Source organism: Benincasa hispida, chromosome 11 (genome assembly GCF_009727055.1).
Source record: "Benincasa hispida cultivar B227 chromosome 11, ASM972705v1, whole genome shotgun sequence".
NCBI classification, from domain to species: domain Eukaryota; kingdom Viridiplantae; phylum Streptophyta; class Magnoliopsida; order Cucurbitales; family Cucurbitaceae; genus Benincasa; species Benincasa hispida.
This window is the reverse complement of record NC_052359.1, coordinates 77,681,427-77,692,903: the sequence shown is the minus strand read 5'-3', so window position 1 is coordinate 77,692,903 and position 11,477 is coordinate 77,681,427. Positions and strand designations below refer to the sequence as shown.

Sequence of the window (11,477 nt, the reverse complement as noted above, 5' to 3'; positions counted from 1 at the left end):
TTATTCAACAAGACCACCAAGCTAAAGGTCCATCCAAGAAGATCAACGAACCAAGAGTTGATCAAAGATCAACATTCATCTAAGAAGATCAATAGATCAAGGATTGATCGAATATAACAAGATCAACAAGCAAATAGGCAATCAAGTCTATTAAATTAAAATATACTCTAATGACTAATTGATTATTTTTATCTGCTTATATTATCTATTTAATTTTAAGATATATGGTATATAGTCCACATTCATGATGATGATCATGTCCAAGATATAACCCAAAAACTCAAAAGGCTGACAAAATGAAATAAGAAATTGATAATGAGACTGCAAAATCTGAACGAATCAGCTAATGAGAGGACAGACAAGTGTATAAATCCAGCTTTCAAATGCTAAGTTCAGACAACTTTATGAGCACCATCAAACTTGATACAAAACTCAGTCATAAAAGAAAAACAGTATTCAACTTAGCTAGTCAATCTAATTGTTCTAGGATATTACTATACAAACTCCCCCTTCAAGTTGTTGGCTATTTACAGCCGCCTTTGCTAGTTTCCTCTTGCCTTTTCCAAGTCAGGGAGATCTGTCAAGGAGTGTCAATAAGAAGCAGAAGAACATTCATTTCCATCAGTCAGCTTTTACAAGAAAATAAACCTATTTACTGACAATTCCTTTTTATCGTTGTCTACTTTTTAACAACATTTTGAAAAACAAGCCAAATTTTCAGAACTTAAAATAGTTTTCAAAAGCTTCTCCAAAGTGTTATTGAGAAAAATGAAAAAGAGAGAGAAACAAAAGGTGAGAAAACAAGCATTATTTTGAAAAATAAGAAACTAAAAAAAAATCATTTAAACAAGGGTTAATGCAATCAAAACATCTATGCGGGGTTATAGTTTGAAAGAAACCAAACCACAAGATTTTTTAAAGAAAACGTAGTGATTGGAAAGAGAGCTGAACAACACCATGATTCTTCATGGACATGGAGGGCTTTATTTAATTCTTTTTGTTATTATACTTATAACGTTATCAATTCCAACTGAAACGCTTTCATGTAATTCCTAATGAAATGCTGTAGCTTTTTTGGTTGTATATTTGTATCCTTTCAAATCAACAATAAAAAGGATTCTTCGGTTAGGGGAAAAAAAAGACTTGAAATGGTGACTTTGACTGGCTTATATCAGCTCGGGTTTTTCCATATCTTTTGCCAAATCATTTAATCATCATTCACATGTTGACTAAGGAATCAAGAAAACAAAAACAAAAAAGAACCTGCAAGGATTTATACCACACAATTTCTAAGGGTGTGTTCAGTATAACTTCTAGTTTAAGCATGTTTTCTTAAAATATTTTAATTAAAAATGTTTTACATTTAATTAAAAGTGATCAAAATAATAAATGTGTGCGATTGTATTCATAAGAAGCATTTGAAAAGCATTTTTTTCACAAGATATTCCAAACACACTGTAGTATCCATAAGAAACAACATATGCTTAAAGATTAAATTGGACTCACAGAGCATTCCTCCATCCTCGCCACTTCCATCATCTTGGCCCATATACTATAGAAAATTATTTATGTAGCTTGTGTAAGCCGACTTGAACTTTGGGGTAAATTAGAGCAAATAGGAAATAAATGGAATCAACTTACTCCAAGGTCGTCATCAGAAGTCAAAGCGGCTGCAAAATCAGTTATATTGTTAGAACTCAAGTATTGGAAATAGGCATTGCAAGATCAAAATTCCAATTCCAAGAATATTGAAGCTACACGCACTGTGTTACAATTGACAAATAGCATAGCCAAACGGTAATGGAATAGGGATGACAGCTCCATATTTAAGTAAATATGAAGCAGAGCCAATTCGACAAGGATCCCAATCCTAGGGGTGGGAGTAAGAAAATGAGACTGAAATTGCATGATTATATAAATGAAAAAGAGAAAATGAGACTGAAATTGTATGATAATATAAATGAAAAAATATACTAGTATAGCTTTTCAGGAGTGCTCTCTCTCTCTCCCGCAAAAACTAATCTTCAAAATTCTGCCTATCCAAACCCAACTTCATCTATTCAGACCTTCCAACACAAACCAACATCTTAAGTAATTATAAATATGCCACATTGGCGTTGGTAATATTCCTAACAATATTCCCACTATTTTCCTACTGATGCTTATGCACTTCCATCCTAGACCAATATCATAGAACAATTTCAGTGTCCTGACAATAGTTTTCAATGCAGGATATCTGCTACAGAAAGTTGGAAAATTCAAGTAGTTAAACTTTAAATAAAGCAGTGACAAATAAGGCCAGAGAAAATGTCAACGATATTCAACAAAAATTTAAGATGTAAATGGAGAACTCAAATTGTTGAATAGAAAAAGAAGAAGCTCAGTATGGATTTCTTTTCCCTATCAATTGGTGGTCCATCCTTTCAAGAAAGATGAGGAGAATCTGTTCAGCTTCTTCTTTCATTTCACAAATTCTAATCCGATGAACTTTTAGGTAATTGGAAAGCTTCAACATAACTTCGTTTAGGACTGAGGCTATCTCCTTTTTGTATTTTATTATTATTATCATTATTTTTTAATGAAAGGTATCTCCTTTTTGTATATTCCATCTACATTTCCTAGGGCATTTGCATTTTACATACTAACAGTAACGGATCTATGATATAAGTAAGAACTCACAGTCTGACTCGTCTTCATCACACCATTTGTTCCAGTCAACCTTCAAGTATGGAGCAGGTTTTTCTTCTGTTTTCAAGAGCCTTTTCCACCAACCCTTCTGTTCTTTTTGGATGGAGCAAATTATGTTCCTCAAGCCAACCTTAGTTTTACAGCCCTGTATCAAGCAGAGAGACAGCTACTGCATAAATATTAAAGTAAATGCCAAGAAATTAGATTAAAAGTGTTACTCAAGTTTCTACTCTGCTTTATTTAGCTTATTGTTTAAATCTGATTGTTATACTGGCTATTGCTGTTATATGTTAAATCAACGACTGCATGCCACGTGTGTGGTGGTTTGCTAGTAGCTATAGCTATTTATTGATTGCCCCTTTCTCTTTGATCCTTCAATACAGTGAGCAATATCAGAAAGTACTTTCCTCCTTAATTTTCTCCTCTCCTTTCTCTGATTGTCAGTAAAGACCCTAGATTTTAAGCAAGCTAGGCTAACAAGTAATAAGCAATAGGATTTCCAAAACCAATCACAGCATTGATGCCATTTCTCCAAACATTTAGTCCTCCCTCCACACATAAGAGAATAAAAAACCACTAGATATGCTGTAGGATCAATACATCAAGATCAGTCTAAACATGGTCTAAAGACTATAAACAGAAGAAAGAAGTGCATCAAAAGTTAGTCAATAGCTCACCTCAGGCACAATGGAGCCAAAGAGTTCCAAAGTGAAGTCAAAAGATGAGTCTTGCAACCCCTTTGCAGAGAAGCTAAATAACCCATGAGGTTCACACTTCACAGAAATATCTTTGGCATCAGGTAAAGAAACGGTCAGATAAACCTTATCCGAACGCTGAGCCCATAGAACCTCTGGATAACGACTACTGCATACACAAGAAAAACTATGGTGAATCGGTGATGACTTGACTATTACCTTCATCCTACATCAAGGCGATCAAAACCCCAACTCTATCCATGCTGACCCACATTTACCAGCCTTCCACTCATTCAAACAGATTACAAACAACATCCTTCACCAGCAATCGATCCAAGAAACAAAACAAGACCAATTTATTCCAAAATTTTAAATCAAAACCAATATTAAATAAATAGAAATTTTCACATTCTTCAATCTCAAAAAAGTTGAAGAAGGAGAGAAAAAAAAATATGGCCCGATATAGCCACAACGCAGGAAAGTAAAATGGGCGAATAATCAGAATCAGGAATAGCTAAAAACGCCACAATAAAAGCTAGATAATCAAATACAACTACTGAAACGTGTGAAGTAACAGTAAAATTAACAGAAAATACCTCATCCTGGGGAGGAAGGAGGCGATTGATCGGAAGGGATGTTGAAGAGAATCGAGAGAAACCCTTCTCGGCTAACACTGAGGAGGAGTATGAGCCTGAATTTAAAATGGAAGTCTACTCTGGGACTTCGTGCGTAACCGTTTAAACCCATTTTTGCTCGAGGAGGAAGATTTGATTAAAGTAACTTCAACTTTTCAAGTTAGAGTGAAGCTCAATGACATACTTGGAAAAATTGCGAAGATGCCCCGATATAAATGAAAAATGGATACGTTTTAAAACCAGTGAATTTTGGTTCTGCTTTTATCATTATTATTGTGATAATTATCACTTTATCTCTAAATACATAATTCTTCTATTTATTTCATTTTGCAGCTTTTTTTTTCCCCTCTTTTTCCTCTTTACATCAAACGTCAATCATAGAGTATCGAACATCAAGTGAACTTCTGAATCGAACATAAAGTATACAATATAGAGTGTAGAGTATCAAGGATTGATGATCGGATAGCATGTAGCTAGTATATAACATAGAGTATAGAGCGTAAAGCATTGAACATCGAGTATCAAGTATCGAGTATCGATAATCGAATAACATGTAGCTAGTATATAACATACAACATAGAGCATAGAGCATCAAACATCAAATATTGAAGATCAAGGATCGATGATCGAGTATCAAGTATCAATAAAACTTATGAATCATAGCGCACGGATGGTTTTCAGGATCGAATGGGTAAATTCACAAAGTGCCGATGCAAGTAGAAAGCCATTTTTTTTTTATTCAATTTCAATAAGGTACCCATTTTTCATTTGACCCCCTAAAAAGGGGTCATATGCACAAAAAAAAAAAAAAAACCCGATATACTTTTCTTGTTTTAGACACTATATGTTTCCTCTATTCAATATCCATAATGTATTATATCAATCAATTTCGTCATTCTTCTAGAAAAAGAAAAATACTTAAGTGCATCCTAGACAACACTTATCTTTGATGTATCCTATCGAATTGTTCGATTATAATTTGATATATGACAAATTATTCTTATTTTTTTATTATATATATATATATATATATGTGTGAGCATTGAAAATAGGATGTATAAAGATGAGTGCACTTTAGAATACACCGAAATATTACCTAATTTTTTTTCCTCTCTTTTGGAAAAATATATTTTGCCTTATATATAATGAGCTTCAAAAGTTAAAACATGCATTGCATTTGTTTTTGTAAACTTTAAAATATAACTTAATTGCAAAAGTTTAGACATGCAATTTATGTACGAAAGATGGTGATCGAAAAGAATAACTTTATATTAAATTTCAATTCATAAATAAATAAATAATTAATTAGTGTTGAACCATGAATAGCTAAAATATATTAATTTTTTATTTTAATTACCTACTTAATTTTAAACTTTTAATATCATTTAATTAGTTACTTAATTTCAAGCTTCAATATAAACCAACTTAATAGTTTTAAAAAATTCTGAATTAATTATTTAATAATTAAAATATGATAATATATTATCCATTTAATTTCAAACTTTAATTTAAATCAATATATTATAACGTAATTATCATAATCAAATCTAAATAAAAAAAATTGATATTAATAAACTATTTAATTTTTATAAAAAAAATTACCTAATATAACTCTATGACCATCAACTAAAATGACATGAAGGAAATCAAAAGTTTCTTCCCAATAATACTTTTTAGATGGTATAGATAAGGTTGTTCTTCTGAGAAGCCAAAAACAATATTAACCATCTTATAAAAAAAAAAAAAAACCTCAATATTAACAATGTTTACTAAAAATTAATACTATTGACAACTTAAATGATTATTTTTGAACAACATATTAGCAAATTAAATTGTATGCTAATTTTAATGTTTCAAAAATGTACTTTTTAAATAAAATATAGTTGTACCCTTGAACTTTGCCCTTTGTTGCGAAAAACACCTATATATTTTTAAAAGTTACAATATTGTCTTTAAACTTTCATAAATATTTCAAAATTACTATTGGAATAAAAATTCTATAGAGTTCAAATAGAAATCGAGACTCAGAATTATGTATTGATGACCTTAAATGATTTGGTGATCTAAATTTTCTTTCCAGAACATGACGACCTCATTTCATGTCTCAATTTTTTTGTCTAAAATTTTAAATAATTTATATTTCAAAAATAATTTTGGAACATTTGTGAAAGTTAAAGGGCATTATTGTTAGTTTTGAAAGTATTAGAATGTTCTTCAAACAAATGACAAAGTTGAAAGACATTATTTATAATTTAACCAAAAATATAATACTTGTACTATGTGGTAAATATCTAGGAAGTTCAAAAAAATAGAATAGATAAATAAATGACATATTTTCTTTTAAGAAAAAGGTAGTTAAACAATTTAAATTGTATACTAGCTTTTAAAAAAATGTATTGTTTTAGAGATAAATTAATTTAATTTTATTACACGTTAAAATAAAATATAAGATATCATATAGGATGTTCTACAGAATATAGCAAAAAAAGAAAAAAAATAATAGTAAATGATAGAAAATGAAGTATAAAAATATTTTAAAAAGGGTATTTTGAAATACCTCAAATTTTGTGCTTAATCTCTCTCTCTGTCTCTCACCAACTTTTCTTCGAACTTGTGACCTCTAGATGTGGGAAAATCCACGAGGCCAACCAAGCAACAAAGGAAGTTGGTACCTAGAACACGCGTTTTATTTATTTGTTTGAATAATTAATTTTCAACTTCTCTTTCCTATCGAATTTACTTTGAGGTTTTAAATTTAGGGAATTTGCGATGGATGACAATATCAAAATAGGATTTTGCAATCGTATCTTTCATCTTTGATATCTTGCAGCTATGGAAAAATTTGAAAATTGGTTGGTTTTTTATTCTACAATTGCCCCTCACACATTTTTTTTTATCATTTTTTATTTTCTTTGCATCAGGGATGTTATTTTAAATCATCTATTGCTTATGTAGCACATTCCAACATCTTACTTCCATATGTAGACATAGAGTTTGCAAAAAGCTTCACTCTCTACTCCAACGGTAGAATTAATCCTAATCTCTCACTCTCAAACATCAATAATCACATATATTTCTCTTCCTCTCCTCCCATCATCTCCTTCCAATCGTTTAATACCACACCGAATTATTCTAATAACATGATAGAAACATAAGTAGAGGGTTAGGATTCATATCTTTAATGGTGTGTCAATAAGCTGACGACAAATGGTGACAAATCATAATTTATTTATTCATTATTCCTAAATTGTGGTTGCAGAGGAAGAGGATTTAGAATCCAAACCAACCAAACAAAATAGAATTCAGAATCTCAATAATACCCTGAATTGGAACTCCTTTCCGGAAGCCTTCCACCTGCTACATGAAAACTACAAAATCCTCATTTGAAAAATCAAGAACACAAAAGAACAAAAAAGATTTAACCACTAATTCACATTCCATTGCAACTCTAACACATAACTCACCGAAAAAATTCGAGGTACCAATCCAATCCTAACCATAGAATATCAAATGGGTTAAGTTTGAAAACAAATTACAAGACGAATCTAGCAGAAAAAACACAAAATCAATCATCCGAAAAAGGAAAAAAGCAAAATTACGTACTTGGAAGACTGAAAAGTGAATCGGATCCTTGAGCGACTGATTGGCATAGAAAAAAAGGTTGGAAATAAACATGTCGTCGGTGGAGGAAAAAGAGAGGTGGTGTGAATATTAAAATATGATTTAACAATCTCAAAGTACTTACTATCAAATATAAATTGCATGATAATAAGATAGTAATAACAAAATACATAGTATCAAAATAGCAATTATATAGCAATCAAATAGCCGTCAATATCATATAGTAGTCAGACAATAATCATATAGCAATCTGTATCATTAATAATCATCATCAAATAGTAATAAGACAACAATTAAATAAAAGTTAGTATCTGATAGTAATCAATTAACAATGAAATAGCAATCAATATCATTGGCATCTAATATCAAATAACAATTAGTATTGTTGACAATCAAATAGCAACTAATATTAAATATCAATTTAAGAAAAATCAAATAGTAAAACAATATCGTTAACAATCTAAGTAATCAGATAACAATCAAATAGTAATCAGACAACAATCGGATAAGAATTAGTATTTTTTTTGGACTTTTCACATTTAGTAATTTGCAAGTCGAACTGTTTTATTATTTTTTACATATTTTAAAATAGGGAGACACATACCTAATTTTTGTATTACTTTTTTATAATAGTGCAATTGCCCCTTAAATTTATTCTAGAAAAATTATTTTAAATGACAACAAAAAATATTTATAAATAATAACAAAATATCACGGTCTATCTATAATAGACTAAGATAGACTACTGTCTATATTTATTTGGATAGACACTGATAGTAGTCTATCGCGGTCTATCAGATAGACAATAAAATTTTACTATATTTATAAATATTTTAGTTCATTTTACTATATTTGAAAACAACCATTTTTTCTATTTATTCTTTGAATTTTCAAACATATTCTCACTCCAAAGAGGTATGAGGTATATTATTTTGATTCTTTTAATACAATTAGGGGATTATTCGAACTATAGAGCTCTTGGTAGATAAAACATCTACATGTTAGTTGAGCTACACTCATTTTGGTCAATCCTTTCTCGGTTGCATCAACTTAATTTAATATTTATTTATTTGTTTGTTTTTTTTGATAATACTAAATTCCCATGTTCTTTAATTTATTAGATAATACCTTAATTATTTTTATTCTTAAATTAAAAAAAACTAATTAAATAAACGCCATGAAGCCTCTTTTTTCACTCGTCCCACACACCTTGCATCAATGGGGGGAAAAAACAAACAAACAAAGGAACCTAATTTCCATTTTTTTTATTATTCTAATTTTACCTTTATTAGTGTATCTAAATGAATTGAATTCCTCAGCGGAAGCACGTGAGCGTATGTGCTAATAATGTTCGTTTTGGAAAAAATATGAAAAACAGGAAAATAAACTAAATATGATAAACATTCTAATAAACAATATGCTTTACAGGGAAAAAAAGAGACATTACCCCTCGAAGACTTTCTTCAACAATTCATTCTCCGCAATCTTATGAACAACCACGAATGCCCATGTACAGTCACGAATTGGACACTATCACTTGGGCTTCCTTGCTATTTGATGACGAAAAATTAGCCGTCAAAGACTTGATGACTAAAATTATGTGGGACGCAATATGCGATACATATCTTAAGGTTATGCGTTGATACTCATGCGTTGGTGGTCATGCGTTGGAATGAAACTATGTGTTAACGAATGTATGCGATGACCATGCGTTCCTGTCATAAGTTTTCTTATGCTCACGCCAAGTATAACGCGAACGCAAGTTTCTCGGGTGATCCAAGGTTGAACTCAGGGACTTGTAACTAGATGTATGCGGTGATGTGTATGCGGCAGTTGAATAAAAGAATGATGAAGGGTATAAGCTAACACTACTCCTACTCCTAACTAACAGACAATGCAATGAGAGGTAGAGACACGACAACCGTTGACGAGTAGTAAATGGATGGAAAATAGATAAAATGTGGGGATGTCTTCATCGCAACCCTTAAGATAGACCGCAAGGGCAACCTCAGCCAACGCAAGCTATGCGATCATGCTACACACACTTGACCCTAAATCTAGGACATATGCGATGTGTATGTAAAAGGATCGAGATGACCGCATACCGCCACCGTATCCTACTTCTTGGACGCATGAAATGTTCTCTCCGTAGGGTGCATACGCTGTGTAATAGCAAACAAAGCTTATTCCTACGTTCCCTATTCTTGCTTATGCGTTCCGATCCGCTCTCTCGAGTCTTAGATTTGGATATTAGACTACTCTTCCAAGTATGTCTAAATGATGAATTATGAGCTCATAAGACAAGGTAACCACATAACTTGGCTGACGTAAGATTATTTCTATCTCTAGTGAATACTTGCTTACATTGCTTAACACAACCAACCACTTACCCTTCCGGGAAGTTGGTTGTTGTTGACTTTACTCATAGACAAGCATTGCGTCCGCCTATAGACAGACGTTGCTACAGCTTCACACTAAGCAAATAAGGTTTTCTCACACACTCGCACAACGCACACCTTCTGGTGGTTTGCTACATGCTTCATATCTCTAATCTGCATGACTAAGTATGCGATACTCTAGCAATCTCACTAAGTGATGCAATGTAATACAATGCATTTATGGTTTACACAAAATAAAACTTAAAACTTTCAAAATTTGAAGAAGCTATTAAAAGTAAGGTGAGCCTTACGATGCTTAGTTAGCGGATGCGGTGAATTATACGTACCATCATAGATGCATTGCAAAGGAACGCAATCGGAAAAAAAAGAATTTCAAAAGGACAATGCATAAAAGATAACAAGAAAAGAACCTTAGGCAAAATAACGCATGCGATCATGCTTTGGAATTTACGTGATCGAAGCCATGCATTGAAGGATGAAGGAAATTCTTCCATTGTAACCGCGCATCGATGAGACTTATTGTTGCACCTACAAAGAACAAACATACCACAACCAAGAAAGCATCCGCATATCTAAAATAACAATAAAAATAAAAATAAATTAAACTACGAAAGCAAGGTAAAGATAGAGTAGAAGACGTTCTTGGAGAAATTGGAGTGTTGTCACTGCAAGGAGTCTTCTATGCAGGAGAGTGCTTTCAACTACTTAGGTCAAGGGATTCGCCCTGACCATTGGAACTTCCGGCAATTGTTGGGCGTATGCGACCGTCATGTGCTTAGAACTACCTTCAGCTCATGTGACTGATTGCCCTTCTATCTTGGGGTAAATACTGGCTTTCAGTGTATCGCCTATACTTCAATATTGGTTGCAACTTGGTCGCACAAGCTACAATACTCTCAAGATAAAATTTGCCTGCAGAGACACAAAACTCAACAAATAATTAGCTGCCAAGTCCCCGGCAACGACACCAAAAACTTGATGACGAAAAATTAGCCGTCAAAGACTTGATGACTAAAATTATGTGGGACGCAATATGTGATGCATTATTAAGGTTATGCATTGATACTCATGCGTCAGTGATCATGCGTTGGAATGAAACTATGCGTTAACGAATGTATGCGATGACCATGCATTCCTGTCACAAGTTTTCTTACGCTCGCGCCAAGTATAACGCGAACGCAAGTTTCTCGGGTGATCCGAGGTCGAACTCAGGGACTTGTAGCTAGATGTATACGGTGATGTGTACGCGGCGGTTGAATAAAAGAATGATGGAGGGTATAAGCTAACACTACTTCTACTTCTAACTAACAGACAATGCAATGAGAAATATGAATGAGAGGTAGAGACACGACAACTGTTGACGCGTAGTAAATGGATGGAAAATAAATAAAATGTGGGGATGTCTTCATCACAACCCTTAAGATTGACCGCAAGGGCAA

At 32.4% G+C, this 11,477-nt stretch overlaps 1 protein-coding gene across 1 annotated transcript; it reads right to left on the bottom strand.

The window, feature by feature from the left end:
- Positions 1-297: 297 nt before the first annotated feature.
- LOC120090015 (co-chaperone protein p23-2) lies at positions 298-4,186 on the bottom strand. Its single transcript, XM_039047494.1, has 6 exons — positions 3,980-4,186; positions 3,366-3,552; positions 2,680-2,833; positions 1,642-1,670; positions 1,507-1,552; positions 298-577 (listed from the first exon to the last, which is right to left on the bottom strand). The coding sequence occupies exons 1-6, from the start codon at positions 3,982-3,984 to the stop codon at positions 543-545; spliced, it is 456 nt and encodes a 151-aa protein (XP_038903422.1). The 5' UTR covers positions 3,985-4,186; the 3' UTR covers positions 298-542.
- Between the last annotated feature and the right edge of the window lie 7,291 nt (positions 4,187-11,477).

Coding starts and splice junctions, on each gene's coding strand:
- LOC120090015 (XM_039047494.1), bottom strand. Junction 1,671..2,679: donor TGATGAAGACGAGTCAGACT/GTGAGTTCTTAC, acceptor CTGATTTTGCAG/CCGCTTTGACTTCTGATGAC. Junction 578..1,506: donor CGAGGATGGAGGAATGCTCT/GTGAGTCCAATT, acceptor ACTCCTTGACAG/ATCTCCCTGACTTGGAAAAG.